The 27427-nt window shown below is 38.8% G+C and overlaps 2 protein-coding genes across 13 annotated transcripts; one reads left to right on the forward strand and one right to left on the reverse strand.

The window, feature by feature from the left end:
• The first annotated feature begins 298 nt into the window (after window positions 1-298).
• On the forward strand, window positions 299-26574 carry LACC1 (laccase domain containing 1). Of its 8 annotated transcripts, none has more exons than XM_021275567.3 (7): window positions 299-484; window positions 10821-10920; window positions 20782-21371; window positions 22615-22796; window positions 23272-23437; window positions 25120-25345; window positions 25760-26574. In XM_021275567.3, exons 3-7 carry the CDS (start codon window positions 20804-20806, stop codon window positions 25932-25934), a joined length of 1317 nt encoding a protein of 438 aa, XP_021131242.3. In that variant the 5' UTR covers window positions 299-484; window positions 10821-10920; window positions 20782-20803; the 3' UTR covers window positions 25935-26574. The 8 variants fall into 8 exon arrangements, with proteins under 8 accessions (XP_021131242.3, XP_021131216.3, XP_021131171.3 ...); XM_072032535.1 differs by lacking the exons at window positions 299-484; window positions 10821-10920 and adding exons at window positions 15706-15839; window positions 20088-20532; XM_021275541.3 differs by lacking the exon at window positions 10821-10920 and having other exon boundaries at window positions 299-501.
• On the reverse strand, window positions 4169-15663 carry CCDC122 (coiled-coil domain containing 122). Of its 5 annotated transcripts, none has more exons than XM_072032537.1 (5): window positions 15535-15663; window positions 14411-14541; window positions 12009-12407; window positions 10698-10814; window positions 4169-6888 (listed from the first exon to the last, which is right to left on the reverse strand). In XM_072032537.1, exons 2-5 carry the CDS (start codon window positions 14522-14524, stop codon window positions 6736-6738), a joined length of 783 nt encoding a protein of 260 aa, XP_071888638.1. In that variant the 5' UTR covers window positions 14525-14541; window positions 15535-15663; the 3' UTR covers window positions 4169-6735. The 5 variants fall into 5 exon arrangements, with proteins under 5 accessions (XP_071888638.1, XP_071888639.1, XP_071888640.1 ...); XM_072032538.1 differs by having other exon boundaries at window positions 15411-15546; XM_072032539.1 differs by lacking the exon at window positions 15535-15663 and adding an exon at window positions 15345-15457.
• Window positions 26575-27427: the final 853 nt, after the last annotated feature.

Raw genomic sequence — 27427 nt, forward strand, 5'->3', positions numbered from 1 at the left:
ACCACAGCAGAAGAGCAGGCACTGCATACTGTCACAGCCTCACGCACATGGCTCTCTGAAAAAGTGTCCTCTGTTTTGATGACCAAAGTAAATTCTGCACCAGAGGCAAAGCAACATAACATCGGTGACCGTCTCCAGCCCACCTTCCCTTTTCTGTTGTTTACTGAATGTAGCCTTGATGGGAACTCGATGATCTTAGCAGGTATTTTTCATATTTTCTAATACACTTCCTCTGCTTCAGCACCAGAGGTTGTTGCTGGGTCACGTGAAAGGGTTTCATGTGGGGTGTCAGCTTACAGCATGGGGAAATCCTTCCCTTTAGCACCCATCCATACACATTCCTGCATCATGTGACATGATCAAAAAAAAAAAGAAGGCTGTATTATTTCCCTGTTGTGTGGAGTTTCGGTGGTATTTTCCTACTCGTTTACATTATATCGTTGGAATCGATCACCAGTTTCCTCAAACTTTTGCTAAGTGGCAGGTAGGACTCACCGGTTGGTAAGTTTTCTCACACTCTTCTTAACATGCTTGTTGCTGCTTGCTGTTTGTTTTGCTCTTCAGAGTGGGCAGTCACTCCTCTTCCTTCTGCCTGCAGAGCACCAAAGCCCAAAGTTCCCGTCTTAGCCCCACACCCATCCTCGGAAATGATTGATATGGGGTTGGCAGCATGCTTCTGTGCTGGGAGCTGGGAGAGCCTTATGTAAAGAGCACAAAGTGCATTCACTGAGCTATTCCCCGAAAATCATGAATCATTCTCCTACTGTCTGTGTTTGCTCGTTAAGGGGAAAAAATGCCCTGAGATCAAGCTACTACTGTTCAACATCACTGTACCAAGAAAAATCCGCCTCAACAGGCTTCCAGGATTTGCTGGAACTAGACACTTTTATAGAAAGCTGCATATATTTCCTTTTTCATATCTTGGATAGAATGCTAATAGTTTAGAGAAGACAGTAATTTCTATTTCCCTGTTTCTGTTGATTTTTTCCCTGATGAGTTTTCTCCTGGTGAAGCAGAATTCACTAGTAAAATGTTTGTGCCTTTCTTATTTTTATTATCTATCTGTTAAATATTACAATTCTAAATTTGGAATGCTGCACATGGGAAAATCTGTAAATGCTGTGCGATACAAAGTTCTGTTTAATCAGAAGTGTGCCAAATGCATTTCATCCTGTAAAAACTTATTCTTAGCACACTAAACAACCAAATGTACGTTTCAGCTGTACTCAGTGACTAAACTACAAATTCAGTGAAGATAGACAACAAAGCCTCAAAGATGAGAAATGAAATTTGCTTAGGTGTCCAGGTAGTTGAATTAAACACACAAATAGTATGTTTATGTGGGATAAGAGCCCTCAGCTGGCATTTAACTGGGATGGTGATGCAGGATGACATTAGCAGTTGGAGCTTATATCCTCTAACAAGTTATTTCAGGGAGGGAACAGATTTTTTGCAACACGGTGGCCTTCATACTACACAACACTTGTATGTAAGAGTTCATACTCTATATGGTTGGAAAGGCAAAAGTAAAATGGATTAAGGACTGACTAACACATTCCCACAAACAATTGTCAAAGAAGGTCCAATATATAAGGGGGTATTCACACTAGGACTCTGCAGATATATTCATTAGGACCAATACTAGTATTTTTATTTGATACGGAATATAAGATAAACTTAGTTCCAATATAATTTGTTAATGACACAAAAATGAGAGAACGGTTGTAAATAGCATAGACATACACAGCAAAATAAAATGGTTGAATTTTATCTATATTTTGTGGCAAGAAAGCTGAGAAACACATTTGATAGCTGAGATACCTTAAAAATATTAAGGACCCCAGTAAACAAGAGCATGAGCTTTCTTGGGAAGAACAGAGTCAAAAGGAGTATAATAACGTTTAGGCTTTGGATGATAGGAAAGTCTATGTAGGAGAAGGAAACCTTTCCTCTGCATAGAGCTAACAGGAGTATTATATACACTTCACGTGTTCACCTTTGTTAAATGATTCTAAACCAGTTAAAAAGATGTGCAAATAAGCATGGAAGTTTCAATGAGATACTGAAATTTACTGAGAACAGGTTATAAAAATAACACAACAACAACAAACAGGTAAAATGTAGGCCTAAGTTATTTACTAAGTTATTTATTTTGATATTAATGAAATGTCTTGGAAGTGTGTTGATACAGAGAAATTGCTTATTACCCAGAGAAATAATAATGAAAATTTTTCTTGGTCAAAAAGAAAAATAAGGTGTGAAATTTTCATTAAGTTAGAAGGTTTGGATTGTTGTTTAGAGTAGTTTTAAACTGGTAGTAAAGCACACTGTCAAACTGTGACATTATAACCATGTTAACACAATAGTAAGCATCAAAGTAATTTCTGTTAATTTACTTTGTGTAGCTGCTAAGAAATGTATCTTCATGCACTGGTTGTTCTGGTACAGAAATCATTAGAAACTGACTGTGAAAGCAGGACAATGTAATGTCACCTTAATACCAGCAGGACAATGTCACCTTAATACCCTGGGTGAGAATTTTGGATATTGTACCTTTTTGGGGGAGATACATTAAGATAAAGCTTTCATTCAGTTTTGACAGTCAGTAACTTTGACAGGCTTGATCAATTTAATTCAGTAAGCAGACAGTGATTTATTTATTCTTTAATAATTTAATGGAGAGAAACTACCTGCTATAAAGTACACTTGCTTGACTGCATGGCTGAATAAATTCAAATTTGAAATGATGCTAAACAAATAAACAAAAAGAACAGTTAATAACTGAAACTAACAAACAGGCAGTAAATTCTCAAATTCTCTAGAGCCCTTTCTGGAAGATATGTATGAATCAAATGTTAGCTGTTTAGCTGTGTGTAGGGAAGACAGTTGTTATTGTTTCAGTAATATGCAGCATAAATGACCAGATAAAGTTCTGTTGGTGCTTTCTGGATGGACTTACAAGCAATGAATGAATGAGTCACATCAGAACAGAAAGGTAACTAAGATTAGGGGTAAATTTTCAGATGTCTCTGTCTTTGTTTAAAATAAATCAGATTTAAAAGTTTTAACCAATCAAATTATTCCTATCACATTACAGTTACTATAGCATAGGATATTGAGGGTTTTATTTCTCCAGTATTGTGTTAAGGAAAGTAGCCTGTTCCATAAAATCATAGAATGGCTTGGGTTGGAAGGGACCTTAAACGTTACCTAGTTCCTTCCAGCCCCCCTGCCAGGTTACCCAGGGTCTTCAACACCTTGTCACTGGTCTCCACCTGGACATATAGCCATTGGCCACCACTCTTTGGGTGCAGCCTTCAAGCCAATTCCTTACCCACTGAATGGTCCACCCTTTAAATCCTTCTCTCTCCACTCAGGAGATCAGGATGTCATGTGGGACTGTGTCAAAGGCCTTACAGAAGTCCAGGTAGGTGACATTGGTTCGTCTTCTCTTGTCAAATGATGAAGTCACTCCACCATAGAAGGCCATCAGATCAGTCAGACATGATTTGTCCTTGATGAGGCCATGCTGGCTGTCTCGTATTCCCTCCTTGTCCTGCACCTGCCTTAACATTGCTTCCAGGAGGAAATGTTCCATGATCTTCCCAGGCACCGAGGTCACAGGTCTGGGACTTCCTTTTGACCCTGATTTAAAAATGGGAGTGATGTTTCCTTTTTTCCAGTCACCAGGAACTTCTCCTGACTGCCAGGACTTTTCAAATAAGATGGAAAGAGGTCAACTCCATCAGCCCATGCAGGGCATCAGGCCCCACAAACTTGTACCTGTTCAGTTCCACCAGGTGGTCTCAAAGCTGCTCTTTGCTTGCAGTGGGAGGGACTTTGATGCCCCAACCAAACCTTGCCCAGAGGTTCTGTGATTCAAGATGCTGGAAGCCTGACTGGCAGTGCAGACTGAGGCCAAGAGGTTGCTGAATACCTCAGCTTTCTCCATGTCTGTTGTTACCTTTTGTCCCCTCTCACCCATCAGAGGGGGCACACTCTCCTTGTCCCTTCTTTTCTGGCCTACGTACCAAGAGAATCCCTTCCTGTCATTCTTTGCATTCCTTGCTAAGCTCAGTTCCATCCATTCTTAACCTCTTTAGTCTTAACCTCCAGTCTTAACCTCTTTAATGAGCTCATCTGCACTGGTGAGCACCAGGCCCAGTGACACTTCTCCTCCAGTTGGGTTGTCTCATACCTGGACCATGAAGTTATCCTCAACACACTCTGGGAGTCTCCTGGATTGCTCACAGCCTGCTGTGGGGCTTCCCCAGCTCACAGCCAGGTAGTTGAAGTCCCCCGTCAGGGTGAGAGCATGCGAGCATGATGCTTCTTGTAGCTGAAGCTAGAAGGCCTCATCAACAGCTCAGGCAGCCTGTGGTAGACCCCAGCCACAAGGTGTCCTTTATTGGTCCAGTCCTTAACTTTTACCCACAAGTTCTCAACCTATCTGTGGCTGCTTCTCAGAGGCATCTCTTTGCAATCAATCCATTCCCTAACACAGAAGGCTACACCCCTGCCCCTCCTTCCCTGCCAATCTCTTCTGAAAAGCTTATAGCCCTCTATTCCACTGTTCCTGTGGTGTGATTCATCCCACCGTATTTCCGTGATAGCAATCAGGTCATAGCTTTCTAATTGTGTCATCTTGACAGCGCCGTGGTTTCCAACTCCTCCTGTTTGTGTCCCATTCTGTGTGCGTTGGTGTGGAGGCACTTCAGCTGGGCTATCAGCCGCATCACCTTTTCAGAGGAACCCTTGCTAATTGCTTTGGGACAGTTCCCAAGTGTTTCCCTGTTGTTTCCTAAAGTGACAATGCTCTCAGGTTCACTTCCATCACTCAGAAGTACATCCTCTTCCCCCACCACATCTAGTTTGAAGCCCTGCTAATACACTCAGCCACCTTGCTGCCCAGAACACTCTTGTCCTACCTGGTTAAGTGTGCCCCATCCAGTGTCAGCAAGCCTGGTCTCTCTGAAGAGTGTCTGAGATGACAGAACCCAAGACTCTGAGCATGGCACCAGCCACGCAGCCAATAATTCACTTGATCCATTTGTCTCCTTCCTCTTGGGTCCCAGTTTCCAACTGGGAAGACAGAGGTGAACATGAACTTGCACTCCCAATCCTTTCAACATCTTTCTGAGGGACATAAAGTCCCTTCTGGTATTTTGGAGCCTTTGTTGCAGCCTCATTTGACTTTACATGTAAGTGTAGCAATGGGTGGTAGAATTCTGGCCTCACCAAGCCTGGAAGCCTCTTTGTAATATCACGAATGCAGGCCCCAGGTAGGCAGCAAACCTCTCCAGAGAGACTATCAGGATGGCAATAGTAATTTGGCTGATAAAGTCATGAGGGAAAATGACTATGCCAAACTAACCTGAGTCTAACAACTAAAGTTGAGAGACAGCCTTCATGAATCAGTATGTTGCTTCAAATCACTTTATATTAAGTAAAATACACAGGAAAATATAAATATACATGAATATATGAGTATCCAAAGGAAATTAATATTAGCATTGCATTTTAATGTTTGCTTTCCTACACTGACAACATATAGGCAGTTTAACAGTTTTAATAGTAAACAGTTCGCTAAAATCTTCATTTTCTATTCAGGTGTAAAGACAAATTTAAAGACAATACCTCAAATAAAAAGCTAACTACATTCACAGAACAGATAAATGTTACAGGTTACAACCAGACAGAACTATTACCGTAAGTGTAAGAACAGACAAAATACTGTAAATTCCTCAAATGCCAAGCACATAATAAAAACAAGGCAAAGAAAAATATCCACTACTCACTATTTTAACAAGAGCTTTTAATATGTGGTCATTTATGTTGAGAATAATCTCACCTAATATTCAGCACTTAGGTGTTAGATGACTGGTATTAGTTCAGATCCTCTGCTCTGTCAGTTCCTCTAAAATCATTGATCTGCAATGCATTACTGTCTCTAGATGGCAAATTCCATTTTAAAAGCTGTCTGGAGCTTTTAAAAGCTCCTCATGTATTCATTCCTCTTTACTAACTACTTGGGAGACATATGTTTGTCAGTTGAAATCAGCCTGTTTGTACCCCACATCTGAATACACTTGTTGCCAAGCCTTTTATAGCAGGAAAGCCTATGTCCACCTTGTCCCCCACACAAGGACATTCTGGCAGACACAGGGCAAACGGGCTGTAATATCATCTATATGAATTTCCTGCTCAGCAAAATATAGGCCATCAGAGCTTTGATATCCCAAGAAGGCAAATATATGCTGATACTGTTTTTTTTTCTGTAGGAAAATAAAAGTAGATCTCAATCTTCAGAGATCTAATCAAATAAAAAGGAGCTCTTCAAATGTTATTTGTTTGACTTTAAATGATTTTTAAAATAAAATTGGCACATGTTTTGTAAACACCTGACAATATTGATAACATATAATTATTGATAAGATAATATTGATAATATTTATATTCTTCTTCTGGCCTCTGGCCACAGTTACAAACAAAAAATAATAATAAGTTATTCCAAATATTCCAAAGCATTACAGATTGAGCTCTGCTTAGTCTGGGCCACACAGTTAAAGTGAGAAAAGCTTAAATAAAAAAAAATAGATAGCTATTGGACTACTTCACTGTTGTAGCATTCCCAAAAGAAAAGAAAACAAAAAAAAACAACCTAATCTGTCTGGAAAGTATTACCCACATTATTGTACCCCACTGTAGCTTCATTATGTTATGATTATGGTTACTCTATAACTCCACTACTCCAAGACACTTTCTTAGTTCTGCTGCCTTTTTCTCCATCTGCTGAATGTTCCAGTGCCATTGTCTTTTATTTGAATGGAGTTTGTTCAGTTGGCAATGCAAACGTTTTAGAATAGCATCATATCTCTTATTCTGTACCTGATAAAATAGAATAAAATACACATCAAATGTTTTTTCAAGTAAAAGTGTATTTACAGAGGTGGGTTCACCTCACCTAACCGTGTAAGCGTAGATTCTGACATTTGACTGTGTCATTTCATGATGACTTTATAGATACTGAAGAAACACAGAAACATCTAAGAAGCCACTCACCTGATTTATTGCAGTTATCTGCTTTAGGATAGTATCAGTCATCTGCTTTAGAGCAGTATCAGTCATGTCTCTTTCTCCCAGAAATAAATAAATAAATAGATAGATAGATAGATAAAAAGAAAAGAAAAAAAAAGGCTGTTTCCCACTACGAGCTTAGGTGACGAGTTCAGTGTGGAGACCTGGTTTGTAGATGTTTAACAAAATAAATCCCACCCAAAGATTCGTAAGTGAGCATCTTACAGCTGTGGCAAGACTTTGTACATGGACCACTTCAGGTTCCAGAGTAAGAGGTGAGAAAGGATGAAATTTTCATTCTTTGACAGCTGTGCTTGTATATAAGTTGGAATACAAACGAGGTAACCTAAACGTAGTAGCACCTTCACTGTTGCAATGCACTCAGAAAGGTATTTTTTGCTTAGTAAGGCAAAACTCTAACAATGCAGTACCGTATCAATTTTGCCCTCAATGCTGCATTATTTTGAGAAGTATTGCTCCCACAGGCAACCCTGTAGAGATTTGCATTCTGAAGTGTAAAAATGTGAGATATTTATTGTAATAAAATGTAAATATTGTCTATTCACTTAAGGAAAAACTGACCTCACTCTAATTTGAATGACATTTGAGTGGTAGTATTTAACTCTTCTTGTGTCTGTTTGTTGAAACATTATGGTTTATTAATTCCACACATGATGGCATACAGTTGCAACGGAATTACACTGCCAGCGACTTCTGTGAGTCACTGCTTAAATTTCACACTAACTTCTTCACTTTTGTTTCATTAATTACACTGCCCTGTTTTACCTGATTTTTTACCTGCCCTGTTTTGCCCTGATGGGTTTCCTGGCTCTCCACTATAATCCTTCACTATTTTTCTAGGGATGCAGTAAGATTCAGTCATCCAAATGAGTGCTTGCCAGATCTGAACATTACCAAGGACTACGTCACACAGCTTTGAAACATTTATGACCAATATTATCCACGCTTCTTAGAAATGTGTCTCTAGCTTCTTTGCTGGGAACTGTCTGGAACATCCACTAAGACAAGGAGCATTCACATGCTTACTGAAAACCAGAGAAGGGGACTTTGCTCTTTTATTAGGCATCGTGTACGTGTAAGTTAATCATTAGAAAATACATTGTCTGGGCACTTGTGGAATCTCCACCACTGGAGTCCTTTAAGCATAGGATGGACAAACGCCTGTCAAGAATAATAAAGGTGCACAATGATGTGGGGAAAAGAGAGCAGCAGGAGAATAGACATTCTTCAGAGCTTTTCTTTTCTAATTAATTAATATAACAACCTATTTTCTATTATTTGTGGTTGTCTTGTAGTAGTTACTATGACTGAATCCTCATCTCTACAGAAGTAATCACCCTCATCTATTGACCTTTCCCTATCCAAACCTAGGAATTGGCGAGGCTTTTTAAGAGATAGGTATTGGGGCTGTCATTCAGGAGAGAATGAGACATGGCCTACAGGCTAATTAGACATCCACTGCTACCCCTGTCATGAATAGGGGAAGCATCCCTGTTATAAATTAAGTGTATGGCATACGAATTAGACATATCAGAGCACAGAGTTTCCTTGGAAGAAAGGAACCTTAAGGGACAAATTTCCTTGCAGAAAGATGTTTCTTTTTAATTTCCAAAAAAGATTTTCTTTTTAATTTCCAAAATTCACCTTTTAAATGATTCAGAACATCTGCTTTAGAAAGGCATTCCAAATCACATTCCTGGACAATGTGTTTATCTAGAGAAATCTTTGCGGGAAACCTGAGATAACACTTAGGTAAAGCGGGAATTCAGTCCATGCAGCTTGAGTACTGCCTCTCACCATTGCTTCAACAGGAATTCTGTAGGCATTGAAGTATAGGGCTGTATAGGGGCAAACTTTGACGAGTGCTTAAAATCATTGCTGAATCAAGGCTCCAAGAAACATTACAGCAACAACAAACTTCTTAACCAGGCATAATGATTTCCTTTATCTGAAGGCTCAGAAACCTGGAAGCTCACATCTTCTCTGCAAATTAATGAGGGGAGGCCAGTTACTCCTGGCCCAAGCACTGCAAGAAGCTGAAAATCCATGCAAGATGTAAAAGTCCTATGACAAATTCTGAAGCCTTGAGGTGGGGTCAGTTTGTAGATTGATACCTGGCTTTTGAGGTGTGACCTACCCTACATGTCTACGATCATGTTTTGATCATTAGAGACCTATAGTATTATACATACTATAGAAGTCCAGAAAGACTAGATTATGTGGCTCACCTGTAGGTGCCATGAGCACCTACATTTGGCCAACTGATCTCTTGACTTTATTAATTGGACTGACTACACCTCCATTGATTGTAATGGGAACTGACTTGTGCAGCCACTTACACTGAGCCAACCACTTTTAGGTGTCCTGAGCCAAATCCCAACCTTGCAGCTCAGCGGATCTTCATCCACATCTCCAATACCTCCCTTTATTCGCATGCTTGCACTAAGTATTCTTTCCTGGCTTGTGCTGAGGGCTGCTGGGTATTAATGTTTCTGCTTGTCCATTGTTAGTTTATACATTAAAAGTTGGACTATTTTCTAGAGAACTCTTAATAGAAAATAATACCCTGAAACATTTGATTTTTAATCCTGCTTCCTTCTGAGGCAGAAAGATCTTATAATCCAAACAACTGAAAAAATACATTAACCTTCACTACTTAATTGGTTCTGATAACAGAACAGAACATTATTTTTAGGCTGCCTAATTTCAGCATGGATTTAGAGAACTTTATTAGGAAGCTGTTGCCTTGGTAATAAATTATTTTTTCAGACGCTGAATAGCAGAGACTAAAGTGGCTGTGCTTTGCTCTTCAGTTTAAAAATTCTCTGCCATTTCCCGTAACACAAATGATAATTCTTTTTTTCTCCTGCATTTTACAATGGCAATAGAGCTAACCCCAGTTCTGTTAATCTTTATATTATCAAGCTTTTATCATTACATTTTGTGGAATTTATTTGAATTAACAAGATAAATGATGTGAAACTTCCAAACTAAAACCCATGCAGACATGCGAAGTATTTTAGTATAGAACAAAACATAAAATACAGTTCAATTACCTAAAAAGAGAAGCGTTTAACTATTTATCAGAATTTTATCTTGTCAGCTACATATTAGCTGCTCTGTTATCCTTAATTTAATGTCAACTCAAATTAGAGAGATTCATTGGAAAACCATTTTCTTGGTGCAATTGATTCTCCCATTAATGTGGTATCAGGAACCATGAGACAAGTCATGAATAATCAAGTCAGTAGTGAGATTTAAAATATTTCAAAACTATTACAGAAATAACAAAACAGACATCTTACTTTACTACCATTCAGTGACACCTTTCTTTTCAGAACTTCATTCCATAAGTTAAAAGCTGAACTCCTTCTTGGGAGACTTTACAAAAAATGTCTGTAGCTTTATTTTATCTCACAATAACAATTAAATTCTGAGCTTCAGAAAGACTAGCAATACCAAGAACTTAAGAAAGCACAGTTACTATGTGTACTTGAATAATGTATGGCCAGCAACCCTGTATAAAGTACACCAAATTTGATCTGCACTATCCACCTTTTATCAGAGAACTGCAATTATATTTTATTGAAATGACTCACCTCGATTTCTTTTTTAAGCTTAGCATGCATTTTTTTTTCTTCTTCCAGCAAATCTGTTTTTTTATTGATGAACTCTTTCACCGATGTGATCTCATTTTTTAAAAGTGTAATTTCTTCCTGCAGGTTTAAAATAGAGAAATCCCCTTGTTTAAAAGGTTGCAAAATACATCTACTCATCTTATTACAACTGTCACCTTTTAACAGTCTCACTTCATTAATAAAGGTGAGATAAATATCTTTATTACACAATTGCACATTAAAATAATCGTTAGGAATTAAATTAATAATTTAAGAATCATAATTAAAATTGATTATTAAAATACTTAATAATATGGTTTTATGTACTTTAAAAGATACTCTCGTGCTCCAAAATATACAAACAACTGTAACAACACAGGAATCTGAATTCATTTGTGTGCTTATACTTTTGTTTTAAATTTAATTTACTGCAAAATCAGTGAATATTTCCTGTAATATTTGAGATAGTTTTCTTTCTCACAGGCAAATACCATGTTTATAGTCTTCATGTATTGAGATTTTAAAAGTTGCTTTCATCAGTTGAAAGTTGTTTTTATCAGTTTGAAGTTGTTTTCATCATTATACTTGAATAAAGTAACACCACGTTTTCAATAACACAAGTTGCATCATGGTGGCAATTTGTGACTTCATTTCAAATTCATACGTGCTTGCTCACAGATTGGCAAAATTTTGTGGTGGGGACTTCCAACATTTTAGCATTTAATAAGTCTTGCAATTAGGCTCTAATAAGAACAGCCATGTTAGACTGAAACACCAAAACAAATGAATGCTTTCTGCCTCCTCCTTTTTATAATCTTCTTATCAAACCTACCTCCTGTAGGCAAACAGCTCAACTGTATTTCATTACCTGACAACAAAGTTAAACGAGTACTACGCTCTTAGATAAGAAGTATAAAAACGTGGCTATATTCCATTGCTGAAAAGTGAATGCTGAAAAGTGTACACGTAACTTTATCCGACAACCAACATAATCCCACAAATCACTTGGCAATGATAAACTTTAATTTACAACCCTGTAATTTTTTTCTTAGCTGAGTTCATTCAATCTCATAGAATGAAGACTTTAAAATAATATACACGTAACTGGTGCTGATGATTTTTTTACTGCAGACTGATGTCTTAATTTCTTCAATTAATTTATCCTTTTAAATGATTCTCTATTCCCCTAGTCAATCCATCGTGGATGTAAACTTATTAGACAAAATAATCATACTAAACTATGCCAAAATTAAATCAATCAAAATGAAATCAATCAAAGAGGAAATATAGTACCTGCACTTGTTTTATAAGAGAGCCTTCTGGATTCTGGAGATCATTCATTAACTCCTCTTTCTTTGTCTTCAGCTCAGTGACGATGGCTTTCTTGTTAGCAAGCTCAATCATAACTGGCATTTTACTTTCCATCTCCCAAAAGAGATTTTTATGAGCCTTTATTTTTTCCCGATATTCAGTATTTCTTGCAAATATCATCTCATACTCTTCCTGTATTGTTTCTGCATCAAACCTCAGCTTCATATTTTCAAAATATAGGGCTCTGACTTGGGCCTCCAGGTTTTCGCAGTGATACTTTGTCACTTCTATGGCATCGTCTTGCAGATGTATTTCCCTTTCTGTTGTTTTTGTTTCTAACAGGATAGAATTCATTTCTTTTTCTAGTTCCTGAAACTTAGCCTGTAAAATATTGCAGCATTCACTTAAGAGTATTTTTATTTGTGAGGAAGACAGGTATCTAGTTAAGCATTGTAATTTGTATTTCTTTAACAGAAACTTATCTTCACTTTCTTAATGGGGTTTGAATTAAAGTTATTATTTCCTAAAATCATCACCTTAGAGACATAATGGACGAATATCTTGGACTTCTCGCCTTAGACTGAGTCTAAAATATGAAATGAAGTATTCAAATTACTTTGATTTCCCCATATTTACAAGATACATAGTACTTGACAGACCAAACCCAATCTTAAAGTTTGTTTAACAGAATCTCTTTTAGCCTGAATCAGACTAAAACCACATGGTACCAAACCCACAGCTCCAGGAAGCAGTACTTCATGCTGTCATAAGACGGGAGGGTTGAATTGCTGCCTCAGAAATGTTTGTCTCTCTGTTGACTACAGAGGTAGCCTAGATGACTAATATGGGTTTAACATCTGATTTGTAGGTGATGCAAGTTTGCTGTGGTGAATCCCACCCTAACATCCAACTATTGTGTATGAAGTGAGAGAATGTGCACTGTGACTTATGCTGCCTATTATATTTTCTCTAATGGAAGCATTATGTGTGCCATGAAGTATCCGATTCAATGCTTTGAACAGAGTAAGGCATTATCAACTGTTAAGAACAAAATGTTTCTGCGTAACTTTTAATTTGGAAATCCTGGGTTACAGTTTTAGCAGAATCAGTATCACTGCCACAATTCACTGGGGAAAAGACCTTCAATTTTGGAAATTACGTTTTACATATCTACTGTGACACATACACACGGGAATAGACTGGAAGATGAGCAAGCAGTTCTGTATTCAGTTCCCAACTGTTTTATTTAGTTGTTCTGCTAACAATAATGTTTGTATGGAATTTCCTAATGTTTGTGTTTTGTTGTTTGTCTGTTTTCTTTAAGAAAAAGAAAGATGTTGGAGAGGAAGATATGAATACATGAATTATCTAGGACTCTAAAGTTCTGTGGGTTTTTGAAAACTGAAACTCTTGTTTTAGTTGCTTTATCACAAGTTAATTGTTACAACATTGTCATATTATGTTACATAATATTATTAGATATATATATTACAGTATATTATTAGAAGAAATCTTCTTGCAAGGTGTGGCCAGTTATTAGACCTTCCTAACCAATAAAAGTCTTCACTGCTCCTTCAGAGAAGTTATCTTTGTGCAAAATTTCAAATATCAGTTATTTCAGTTATCGGTTGTTTCAGTTGTAGAGCTATTTGCAGATGTTATAATAAGATTTTCTTTTGCATTCTCTCATGCTCAAAATCATCTTAACACTATTGTGGTTTTCCTCATACTTAAATATATGTATCTTGACAGACATTTGGTCCCAGAGTTTAAATGACAATTGAAGGCTTAGCAAATTCTGTGAGATTGTAACAGAAGTGATTATTTAGTCTTCAGGAATACTACACAAATCTAATGTTTAACAAAATAATTAAAAAATAAAAATAATTAAAATAAAAATGCACTAAACATGCAGAGAAAAAATACTCTGCACAAAGAAAAAAAAAAGTAGTCTTTACACTAAGAAAAAATGATAGTTTTGGAAAACCTGACAAAAAGGATGCTTTCTTTTTTTTTCTTTTTTTTTTTTTTTCATTAATTTCTTAGCTAATCAGCATGAAAAATACAAAAAGCTCTAACTTTATATTGATTATTTAATGTTTTGGCTGTTTCAGAATTTTTTCTCAAAATAATAATAAATAAAAACTTCTGCTAAAACACTCTAATGAAGACTTAGCTAAGGAGTAACCTTCCAAATAATGATGCATATGCAGTTTCAGCAAGGCTTAAATAACACACAGAGGAATAGAATAGCTGCCTTACGCTTACTTAAATGCAAACAGTCAGAAAAGAATTGTACAATCACCTTATCTTGTTCCCAGGAATACTTCCTCAAATAATTAATAAATTAAATTAATTAAACTCTTCTAAAGAAAGCTTATTACCTGTAATTGGAAAAGAACTGCTTTGTTTTTTTCTATCTCTGATGACTGTAAATGCTGCTGCTCTGCAACTTGTTTTACCACTTCAGTTAGTGACTGATAATTCTGCTTGGCCATTTTATACAAGAGCTGACCTACAAAGACATGAAAGAGAAGCGAATTGTGTTATCAACATTTTATTTAATTGCTAACCATTAACATAAGAGTACAATACTAAGGACTTCCTATGTTAAATTTTGCTCAGCTATATATACATAATCATATACACACAATTCGGTTTGGTTCATTTTTTATTACCAAGAAGAGGATACCAATGGGTAGATGCTCAAAGATAATGACTGAGAAGTAGAGCTATATTTTCCAGAGTTCTATAACATAAAATACTAGAATGTTCTTCTGGCTTCTCCAAAGAACAGACCCTTATTTTTTTTAATCACAGAAACATGGAATCACAGAATGGTTGAGGCTGGAAGGGACCTCCAGAGCTCTCTAGTTCAACTCGAGCAGGGTCACATAGTGCATGCTAATGTAGTCATCTTAAATGCAATTTAGAGCACATCTTCATACTTAGCCTGAATATTTATATTATTGCAGTTACCATACTGCAGCTGTGTATTAAATATACCACACTTCAGCTGTGTATTAACTATTAAACTATCCTTAATTTATGACAGAAAGCAAAGGGAGAAAGCTGTCACACTGGAAGCCACAAACCAGTTTCACTACAAAGAAATCCCCGATGACTAGGTAACATTTAGTACTATCCTGGTATCACTTCAGATAGCATAAATTAATGAAGATAATCTGTATTGTAATAGAAAGTGAAACTAAACTGTGTTGAAACCATGCAAATGTGACTTGGCACAAAAGTGCACCTTCGGTATGTTAGGTGGCACACAGATGAACTGCGAGGTGGTAGGCTTGGCCAGGAAACCACCTTTATCATTTCGTATTTAGGGCTGTCGCTACTGCCGTGCGGCCATCCCTCATTTCTTCCCTCTACCGTGTTCCCCCAGCACCCTCAGCACGGAGAAACCCTTCCTCTTGTAGCACAGAGCCCCAAACACCAAAAATCGCAGAGAGTTAGGTCAGAGGTTGGACTCGATGATCTTGAGGTCTCTTCCAACCTAGAAATTCTGTGATTCTGTGATTCTGTGAGATGAGCAGAGCCAGGCGGCCGCCCCACACGCTCCCGCCCCCTCAGGGCGGCTGTAATGGCCGCCCCCGCGCCTTCCCGCCCAAACCGCCGGGCATGGGGCGGTGGGGAAGAAGGCGGTGTGAGGGGGGGCAGCCATTGCCGGGGAGCAAAGGGCGCTGAGGGGGTCGGGGGAGGGCGGCCGTGCCTGGCAGGAGACGGAGCTGAAGCTGAGGGAACGATGTAGCCCTGTCAGAAACGGAGTAGAGGCTGCGCCGTGGGGCTCAGAGGGGAAGGGTGGGCTGGCTTGCCCCGAGGTTGGGGCAGATTTATGTAGCTCTTTGGCGCTTTTATGTCCCTAGAGTTAGTGAGCGGCATTGTATTAAACTGTGTTTTATGTCATAATTTGTTAGTATTCTGTGTGCACTGCAGAGGACCTAAGCTTTTCTGAGTGCCGTTGAGTTCCAAGAAAAACAAAAATCATAAATGTTGGAAAAGCCCTTCACTATCATCTGGTCCAACCATCCCCCTACCACCACTATCACCCACTAAGCCATGTCCCCAGGCACCACATCCAACCTTTCCCTGAACACCCCCAGGGACAGTGACTCCCCCACCTCCCTGGGCAACCCGTCCCAGTGCCTGACTGCTCTTTCTGAGCAGAAATGTCTCCTCATTGCCAACCTGAACCTCCCCTGGCACAACTTGAGGCCATTCCCTCTAGTCCTAATGCGCAGTTGTGGACCCATCTTGCCTACACAGATATTCCTCACAATTCCAGGCTAAATAATTTTAACATTAAATTACACTATTTTTATAATTTAACAGCTCAGCTATGCATATGGTGCATTTACTTCATCCCTTTTATGAGATGGCAGAAGCTCAGTATAATACACCAGCTGGAGAAGTAATCCCAATTTGTCATTTTCAGTATTGTTTTGTATCCTGACAATTTTCAGACCTTTTCTGTATCCTTCTACAGCACTCTGTACTGAAAATAATCCCTGTAGGTCTTTTATTTATTTATTTATTTATTTTCTCTTTAGTCTGATTAAAGGAAAGCTGCTTTGTTGGTCTCTCTTTGCCGAGCCCCTGCTGTTAATTTTTAATGTCATGCCCTAGTTCAGCCACATTTGACAGTGGGCTGAAAGCCTCAAAGATAACTGCTTTCTGCAAACCTCATGAAAATTAGAAATGTACTTCATGTAAACTTCCTCCACTGGGCAGAGGAGGAAGGACAAGATAGCCACATCAGTTCCCTTTGGGACTGAATGAGAGAATGAGATACCCTTTGCCCAGTGTATGCTGGAAGAAAAAACAAGAAGGACTCCAGAGGTATGTCCTGGGCCTGGCAGAAACGAAGGTGTTTGAAGGGAAAGGATAGGAAGGATAGGAAGGGATAAGAGTCATAGAAGAACAATTTCTAAGAAATCTGACTTTATAAATTCCTCTGTTCATGGAAAAAAATATTTTAATTTTTAGTGTCTGTTTCTTCAGTTGTCATATACTTATCATTGCTATGACAATGATTTTAACACAGTTGAGAAAATGTATTTATTATCATAGGATTCATGGACAAACCCTGATACAAATGCCTTGTTCCCCTACTTGCCTTCTGACTGTTGAATTGCCCTGTCAAAACACTGGCTTTTTTCACCAAGCGCTGCAAAATTTCTCGCTGCTCCAAAGAGAAGTTTCCTTCCCCATTTCAGGCAGTGGCAGTGAAGACTGGCATCTCTTAACCCCTATCGGAGCCCTTCTGAATGTGCTTTTTCGTGCTTGACTGCTAAATCCTTCACTGGAACGTGCCAGCACGCGTGTCTTGCCTTACAGATCCCCCAGAAAAGGAAACTTCTGGTCTGCACAGGTGTTCCCTTAACTTCTCTGTCTTCTTGTTCTGCTTTGGCGTGCCATACGTCTCTGAATCTGCAATTGTGCAAAATGAATGCACTGGCACGCGTGATGACAGCAGTAAGCTACATGGCAGGGTTAATGCTGCTTCCGGGTTTAGTCCTTAATCACGGTGATGCCTTCGGTACAGTTTGTTATTTCCTGGGGACAGTGACAGCAACAAAGCAGGGTCTCATCATGAAGAAGAAATACAGGTTCCCACTCCAATCTTACCTAGAATCGGAATTTCCATCTTGTACAAGTCAGCTGCAAGGCTGACAGTGCGAAGTGAGATACATATATAAAGCTGGCAATGTGTGTTTGTAACAGATGATATCTTGCAAGAAGTTAAAAGGATTGACTGCCTGTTGTAAGTAATTTCTGTGTTTGAAACTCTTGACTTATAAAAGCTGTGTGTACTTCAATTTTTTAATTTTAAGTGCTGATTTCTGTTTCTTCCACCTTTCCTAAGTACCCTTAAATTAAGAGAGGAAGAATGTTTTATTTTAATCCAAGTTAAGAGGTTTTTAAAGTTTTTGTTTGTTTGTTTGTTTTGCTTTGTTGTCGAAATTTTATTGCAAGTGTGCTCGTATGCCCGTTGATTTGGACTGCTTTAATGTTTTCTCTGGGCATCTCTCTCTGGCATGATGTTAAATATTTCTTTCCTTTTCTATTTCCCAGAACAATGTCAGTTCTCTGAGTTTCTGTACGATAAGAAGATCTGTAGGACTCACAGATACAGGAAATTGCCAGCAATCTCGTCTAGACCAACAGAGAATTTTCAGAACTGAATCTGGGTTTTCTGAAAGTTACTTTTTAGATGTCTTTCTGGGCTGTCTCTTCTCTACCACCTGGTTTGACATCCTTCATAGTTTATTTTCACTTTGCATTTCTTGTTTTCACTCTTGATCCCCTCCTTACCTCTCCTCGCTTCTCATCATCTGTCATTTTCTTTGATTTTATTTTCTTGAAGCCTGTGCTAGAGAATCTTAGTACTCTCCACATTTTTGTGCAGTTTCAGGGAGTGAGTGGGACGGCTGACAGGTGGCCTTGGCTTCAAGTTTGTGCAAGTATTTGCCTTACACTGTGTACTGAAACGCACAACTCCTTTATAAGAGCACTTAATGCTCTCTGATGCAGTTATGTGCAGCGTGAATTTCCATTTAACACGGAACCTAGAGCGTGTTGCTTAAAACCTGAATAACCATGCGTGCATTTCTAATAAGTCAAAGCGTTGCTTTGCTTGGCAAGCCCATATTTTGAGAAGGGTTTTGTTTGGGGGACTTAGAAAGCAGTCATGAATTTCTATTACGAGTCTGAGCAAATTTACTTCTGACACCAGTGACCTCAGTAGAACACTGTGATGCAAAACTGGAAGGATACGAGGGTGACTCAGCCCCATTGTTCCCTGTGTGTACATCTCAATAATTGCTTCTGTGGACTTTTTGCAATGCATAGACAGCTTATTAGCAATGCAGGCAGCTACCTCTCCCTCAGCAAACACTTTCCTTCCACCCTTTCTTTGGTGGTATTCTCACGGGGAAATGTGAGGACAACAATGAACTCCACTTACTTTCCTCTGTTGACGTATCTGAAGTGGAGCAATAATCTGTTTTTCCACTACACCCCTCTGTTGTACTACCTTTGCTGAGGCTTTTAGCTATAGTTAGGTTGGGACTTGTCATATTCTTACTGACCTCCCACAGAGTCAGGGTAAGGAAAGAAATCTCTGGATTTCCCAAGTCATGATCTTTGATATGAGTATGTTTCAACACTGTTTCCTTTGCAAGATGTCTTCTCTAAAATCTGTTATCAGTTGTGTGCAAATAACACCCTGAGCAAAATCGAGAGTCGTAAATTCCTTGGCAGATGCTATTATCTGCTGTCCCATTTTGATGCTTTCCGTTCACCTGTTTTGATAGTTGCTAATTAATCTTTGTAAGTGTTCAAGTCGCAGAAAGGAAAACATCATTTTCAGTCAGGATTGTTTTTCTTCCAGTCTGGAGGAAAGAACAATGAAGAAAATAAAGAATGCATTCTGTAAAACCTCCTCTGAATAAACAGTCCAATAAAACAAGGGTCTATGATCAGATATGAATTTGTGTTCATGCACAATTCATTCCTGTGCAGAGAAATGGCAACATTAAGGAATAATCTAAATAATTATGGAGTCTTCCCACTGGTGATAAAGCTGAGTCACATTCGTCCCAGATAAGGCACAGTGCTGAGTCATGAAATTGCCATCTGCTCAGGTTCCCAAAGAAAAGGGATCCAGTCTTATGAGCCAGACCTCTAGAAGTTTTCACTGGGAACAGTGAAAAATCATCAAACACAGAGAAAATAAAATTAGATGCTTCTAAGGGAATATGTAAAATATGCTCTCATAGCAGAAAAAGGAAGAAAGAGATAGGCAGGTTTCCAAAGCAGACAGGAAGGAAGTCCAGAAGAGAAGGGGGGAAAAAAACAACACAGAAAAATGAAAGTACACCATGAGGCACAAGACAAGCCATGAAGACAGGATGGTTTTGAATAATCTCAATGCATCTTGATTTCAGAGCAAAGACTGCAGCTAGCATAGCGAAGAAACTGAAACCAGAGGCTGTGCATGGTGTTTTATTGTTTTCATTTGGTTGTGTGCATTTCTTACGTTACTAGGTAAAGTTTCAGTATCCTGTGCTGAGTTCCTGTGTGTCCCGAGAAGAAGAACTGTGCCTAACACATACCCCTCGATGTAGAAGCCAGAAATGAGCAAATTGATATTTTTGGTTATGCAAAAGGGAGAAGTGTAAAAAATCTTGCAGAGGTCAGCGGGAAAGTTGTGGCTGTGCTCTGAGCCCCACAGCCATACTGCCAGGAAGGGTATCAGAAATGAGCTCCACCTCAGCAGTACGTGTGTGAAACACTTCAAAAAAAATGTTCTAGAAAATCTTCCAGTCCCCGCAAGCTGATGGCATGAAAACCTCCCTGTCTGATTAGCCTTACAGGAGGTCCGAGCACTCAGAGGTCAAGAAGATCGTTATGTTAATGTGGGGTAATTGAATCAAAAAATCTAGTATTTGGGACGAGCCTTTTCTCATTTCTGATCTGGGATAAAACTGAGGTAAGTGTGTTGGTAGGGAAATTTAAATAAATGTAAAATATTTCGCATTTTCTGTAATTTTCTTTTGCTGCAGTACTTTTTCTGTGTTTTCTTTTAAGGCAGTGGAGGAAATCCTAAGACGATAATTATAGCTATGTCACCTTATCTACACAACATCACTAAATACTTTATTAAATGCTTTAATAACAACTCTATGTGTTGTGATTCTGTGTCATCTTGGCTTTTTTTTTTTTTTTTTGCTATTTGTAGGAATCTTTAAATTGCCTGGACTATGGTGGAAGCAATACTGATTGATCTGTTCAGCCTCCCAGCCGTGTTGCAGAACAACATCCAAGGACTGCTATGTAGGACGCTGGAAACTATTGAGAAGTGCTCTTCCATCCCTGCTCCATTTATTTATGTCATGTGCTACCAGGTGCAGGGCAGTGAAGGGAAGGGTGAGCAAGATTCCTTGCTTCCAGCTCTGAGAGACTTCCAGAGTCTGAAGAAAAGACTTGAGGTGGTACGTGCTCTGACTACAGCCGCTGCGTTGTACACCATCAAACAAAGACTTGATGAAAAGGACATAAGCAGCATTAAAATTATTCTCCCTACCTTAAGGAAAGCATTAATGAAAGTATACATAGACCATCTCTTTACTCCAGTTTACCAGTTTGAATTTGAGGATTTACAGGTGGCATCAGATTGTAATAACCTACAGATAACTGAACCTCAGAGTGAAGAGCAAACGCTTTCCACACAGGACGTGGCGCTCATCCAAAGTGAGATTCAGACATACCTGGAAAGCCTGCCGAGTCTGAAGGGGGAGCTCACCATCCTCAAATCTTCCCTGATCCCAGGTAAAGTGGACAGCAGCTAATAGATTCTATGTAGACTGTTCGCAAGCATGTTTCTTCAAGGGAATTTCAAAATGGGTAAGATCTGGAAATGTCTTTAGGCAGCAAATATCTCTATATGGTCCTGTAATAATGTCTGTAAGAGGGAAGGCGTCAAAGGAGATAGAGCAAAAGTCTGTTCCAGACCTGGGGCATGATCAGTGGACAGAGAAGCCTAGGTTTAGCATTATTGCAGGCAGTAAAATCAGTTCCACTCTGTCTGGGGATTACACACTTTGGGAGTTACCATCTCTGGAAAGACAGGATGAGAGCTTGGCCCGGTCTTCAGCCTTATGTGCTCCTGGTTAATCAGACTCATGTCTCAGAGTCCGTGCCGTGGCATGACCCAGTTTACTGCAGTATGTCTCTCAATTAGTGTTAATTATGGGGTCTTCTGATTCAGAGGGAAGCTGAGGGGTTTCCTACTGCAAAAATTTGGAACTGTTTTTCCCTAAAAACAGGTCTGAAATGACCAGAACCTGAAAGGCACTCTAGTTACGTAAAGCCGTCTACCTTCATTGTCCTTCAAGTTTTTATCTGTGACTTTTGATCACACTCCATAAAAGACATTCTGAATCTCAACTCTGATTATGTCACGGAGCATGTCAGCTATTAAGATAGCAAAAAGCAGTTCTAAGAGTCTCTTTGTTCAGCTTTGCCATGCAGGACCCTCCCCCTACCAAAAAAAAAACAACAAACCAACCCACAGAGATTCTGTTTGGTGCACGAGACCACAATAAAGTCTCTACACTGTAAACACAGAAGATTTTTCAAAAACACTAGTTCTTGATCCTCTCAGTGTACTTCAAAAAGATGTTTGAGATTGTGTGAAGTCTTGAGAACTAATATTTAATTTGCCACAAAAGCTTGGGAGATGCCACCTTGGAATGTTGCTTTAGAAATAGATTCTCCTTGTCCTCTGTGAGTTGCCTCTTCTCCAGGATTTGCACTACAACTCTATGAAAAGCCAGGCAATAACTGCCAGAACTCCATCTCACTCATACCCCTCTATCTAGACTGCAGAGGATTGTGATTATGAGCAAGAAGGAAACTTAAAATCCTTCAGTTTAAATGTCAGAGTTAAATAGGAGGTAAAGCAGCATTCAACTGGTTTGACCAATTCCAATTATCTTCAATATAAAGCCACATAATATTTGGACTGGTCTTTTGTTAAAAGCAATTGTTTGTTGTCTTTTTGCCTTGTCAGATGATATCTTCCTCCATGGATTCACCACAAGGACAGGTGGGATCTCCTACATACCAGCTCTAAGCTCCTGCAATCTCTTCAGCAGTTCTAAGAGGAGGGACCCACAAGTTGTTGTTAAAGAAAATCTCCGCAGGCTGGCTAATGCTGCAGGATTTAACCCAGAGACTTTTCACAGAGTCAAGGTACCTTATCAAACACTAGATTTACATAAACTGATCAAATCTTCCTTCATGCATCACTGGCTAAAACTGTAGGCATTATTCTTATCTTTCTCATCAAGAACTTGTGAAAGGCAGGCCAATTAGAACATTTACTCTGGCAGTTTATCTGTGGGAACAGCCATCCCAGCTATCAGCCATTTGGTGCAATATGGAGAAGCAGCACTGTTTCTTCCAAGTATATTCTAACATTTGACTTACCACAGGGTGGAACAGTCAGATAAATGATCAGCGCAGTTTCTCTTAAAAGGAAACAAACAACAACACTTCTTTGGTGTCTTTCTACAGATATATCTGCATGTCATTTAAAAAAGGGAATGCCTGATTTCCATGCAGAGCAGTTGGTGCAGAATAGAGTGTTTTATGGAAAAAAAATTACATTAGTCAGAATGTTTTTTACTGTCTCATCACTGTGCACATTCTGTTTTTGTTTTGACAGACTGATCACGCTAATGCTGTGTGTATTATGGGGAAGACAGAGCCTGACAGCTATGATGGAATAGTTACGGATCAGAAAGGTGTTACAATAGCAGCTCCAGGAGCCGATTGCATACCTGTGCTGTTTGCTGATCCTGTCAGAAAAGCCTGCGGTGCTGCTCATTCTGGTAGGAATTTTAAATCACAGAAATAAAAATAACTAGAAGACCCCTGTTAAGGGACAAAGAATTAAAAATTAGCAACTGAAGGTGCAACTAGCCTTGGGAATAATTTGTTTCCCAAGCTATGAAATTATTTGATTTTATAGCTATAATAATAATTATTTATGTCTTTATACATTTATTTTTCTGAGCTGGTAGCCAAAACCAAATAAATCCTTTCTTTGCCCCATCAAACTTCATATGTAAAGAATGTCCTCAAAACCAGAGCCCTCCCCCCAAGTCATTTTGAATCAGGAGAAATATTTGGTTGACCCAAACAATGAAAAAACAACTGAATTAGGGATGATTAGGACAACCTGGGGAAATACCTGACTTCAGATTATGCCCAAGCTGTTAGGCTAGAATGTGTACATTATAGTGAAATTTAAGTTTTGGGGCTGTTTTATTAAAAGAAAAAAGATGTATTTATGAGGTCAGAGGGAATGTATGGCTTTGATGCTAGTACGCACCTTCATATACACACTTTTATATTTGTGAATTTTCATAAGGGGATAAAAACTTTTATTTTTTCTTCAGTAAAGTTGTTTTCTCTCTAGTTTTCTCTAACCTAGTAAACTTAGGTTAGAGAAATTAAACGGAACAAGAATTCTACCATGGCTGTCCGGGAGGGAGGGGAATGTTGTGGTTTTTAATGGGGAGAAGGGATGGAAATAATTCTATCCACTCTTGAAAGTTTTAAGGGTTTGAAGTTTTACACTGTTGTGCATTAAACCTCATAGCTGTCAAATATTTCATTCTGTAGTTGCTGCCTCTTCATTTATCTCGTCCTGCCTTCCCTGACTCACCACGCTGTTCTTCCAGCCCACACTGCTGCCTTCTCTAAGCATACCTCCCATCTCCAGTCTGAACTCCCACATTCCATCTCCCAAGTTATGGCCCTCATTCCCACATCACATTCCTTCCAAGGTTCTCAGTTATCTTATAGTTTTTCTTGCCTAAATCCTTTTCTTCCTGGCCAGCCCTGCTTAAATCATGTTTAACTTGAACACGTGTTGCTCTGCATACAAATCCAGACAATTAGGTATAAGGTCAAGTCAGTCTTTGGATGTTGAAAAACAGAATAAAAGTTATTAGGATATCCTATCCATCAGAATGAGACATTCCCTGTGCAATGCAAAGACCTCCTAGGACTCAAAATGAGACGTAAGAACTCAAAGCTCAACTTTCTTCTACTTGTTCTGAACAGTGACAAAGTGTGAAGTCTAAAGCTAGAGACTTAAGCCTCCTTTTTTTTGTATAATAACAGTAAAAATATTTTTACCATGTTATAAAAATGTGTTTTTCACTGTAACATATTTCTATTATGATGTATTCTCACTGAAGTGTTCCAGGATCAGATGAGCTGTAATATATGTTCTAGCTGCCAAAAATGAGACACATGAAAGAAGGAATTCAGGAATCCTGATCCAAACTCTCCTCTCTACAACTACAAAATGATGACAGCATAATCATATCACATTATCCTATCATATCACCATATAAAATCATGACGGTTGTTGATGTGTTATTTTTTAATATAGAGAATTGCTGTATCTATTCATTTATACTCTGAATAATAACATGCTTTTAGTTATTATAAAATTCAAGAGAAAACTTACACATTTTTTTCAACCTCTTACTTCTCACAGGATGGAAAGGCACGTTGTTAGGAGTTTCAATGGCCACGGTAAATGCGATGGTATCAGAATATGGCTGTAACGTGAAAGACATCCTCGTGGTCCTGGGCCCTTCTGTAGGGCCTTGCTGCTATAAACTACCTCACGAATCAGCTAAAGAGTTTCACAGAATTGATCCAAAGTGTGTGAGACACTTTGACTCTGCAACTCCCTATATTGATATTAGAAGAGCCACACGGTAAGTCTACTGAGCACGTTTCCATGACATACACTGTTTTTGTGTTGCACTAGAGATGACAGCAAAAGAACTTGTAGTGTTAATTCCACATTAATTATCAAAATAGAGTATTACCCAGCAGTACTATGGTGAGGGTCCTCACCATCTTAAAGTGCTCTCTAAGTAATGTGCAGAGCTGGGTTTCAGATATTATTTTTATTGTTATACTGGTTTCTGAAATATAAAAAAATGCTCAAATTATGTATTTTAATGGTTGCAGAAAAACAATTTTTAAATCTAATATTGGGGGAAAAAAAAGTCCCAACTACAATATTGGCACTTGACCAACCTTCAATTGGTACTTGAGGTGCTGTCTGAATGATAGGAATGTAAAGATGTACAACAATTCCTGTTTTCTGTTTGTCTTTCTTAAAGGATTCTTCTTGAGAGTGGTGGGATTCTTCCTGAGAACATCCAAGATGATTCTGTCACAGACCAGAACCAAAATATCACATTCTGTACTGCATGCCACCCTGATAAATTTTATTCTCACTTTCGTGATGGCACTAACTTCGGCACACAGATTGGCTTCATATCAATCAAAGAGTGAGATAATATCTCTTACGCTGGAGTAGTATTTAGACAACAAGTCTGGTGTGTTGCCTGTTATCCTGCTCTCCTGGTAGATTTTTTTCCTTGTTTCTTTCATGGACTTGTGATGGAAAGAGTAAACAGGCCTTAAGATTCTTCTGCTTCTTCCATTCCCTGTCATTCTGAAGCAAGAAGAGATGTCTAAGATATGGATCCAATAATTCTTGTGTGAGCCACGTTCCAAAGGAAAAAAGGACAGCTCCCAACAGTAACAGTAAAACACACACACACACTAAAAGCAAGCAAACAAACAAACAAACAAACAACAACAACAAAACCAAAGCCTTCATTATCTTCTGGATGAGTCTTCTGAATGAAGTTAAGGCTGACCCTACTGATAAAGGAAAGGAAACCTGTTTTTTTAAGAGGTTGGGTACGCCCATCAGTGTATGTTTCAGCTGAAGGTTAGCCTTAAAAAAAATGATGTGCCTCAGATTGTTTTTGTTTAGATTAGCTTGAAAAAGAACTTCAAAGCACTTACAAAAATAACTTGAAAGTGAGAAGCAAGCAAGGTCCTTTGGGGCAGACATTGTAAACATTTGAATGTTAACTTAAGCATTTTTTGATTGTAAAAAAAATAAAACTAAGACTGAATATAATTTGGTTTGTAGGGTCATGTTTCCCTAGGATTTTTTCTTTGTCATTTGTGCTGTACTAATGTCCATTGAGACAGTTTCCACAGTGCTCAGTTATTTAATAAGTACCTGAAAAGGAGAGTGAATTTATCCTCAGTTAATGTTACTGACCAATTGCTGACATGTTTGTATCGCTAGTAAATTCAAAGTGTGCACTGCTTTCTTATTGCCACAGATATTTGCCTCTAGATGTTGTGCTAGATGTTGCAAGGCCAGGCTGGATGGGTCTCTGACTGCCCTCATGCAGCAGAAGGTGTCCCTGCCCATGGCAGGGGAGTTGGGACTAGATGGTCTTGAACCATGGTCTTTAACCCTTCCAACCCAAATAATTCTGTGATTCTCTGGTTCTGTCATTCTGTATGATAGTTGCTGACACTCAGTCAGACCTTCCTGATAGTTAAGTCCTTTGTTTCCAAGTCTAATAGCGTGCTGGCTGTAGCTTGCACAGTTCCCAAGCACGAGTCCTGGAAGAACTGACTGCAGACGTTATTTTCTATTTTGATTTAAACGGGTTTTACCGATTCTAGGCTGTTTTTGTCCACTAGAGGTCAGTGCTGGCTCACGGTGCTCACCCACCTCTGGCTGCGCTGTGTGTCTGGGTTTTCAAACAACGCTGCAAAGCACTGCACAGCACAGCCCTTCTGCCAAGTTAGTCTGCTACCTGTGCTTGAAAAGTAATCGATGTTTCATTCTGTTGGGTTGTGATTCAGAGGCGACCAAACTAAAACTTTCCAAGTCCTCCAGGAGAACAGACTTTTTAAAACCTTCCTTTTACCTGTGAATGGTATTTGTCAGAGGAGACCCTGGTTCGACTGTT

This window comes from Anas platyrhynchos, chromosome 1, assembly GCF_047663525.1.
Source record: "Anas platyrhynchos isolate ZD024472 breed Pekin duck chromosome 1, IASCAAS_PekinDuck_T2T, whole genome shotgun sequence".
NCBI classification, from domain to species: Eukaryota; Metazoa; Chordata; class Aves; order Anseriformes; family Anatidae; genus Anas; species Anas platyrhynchos.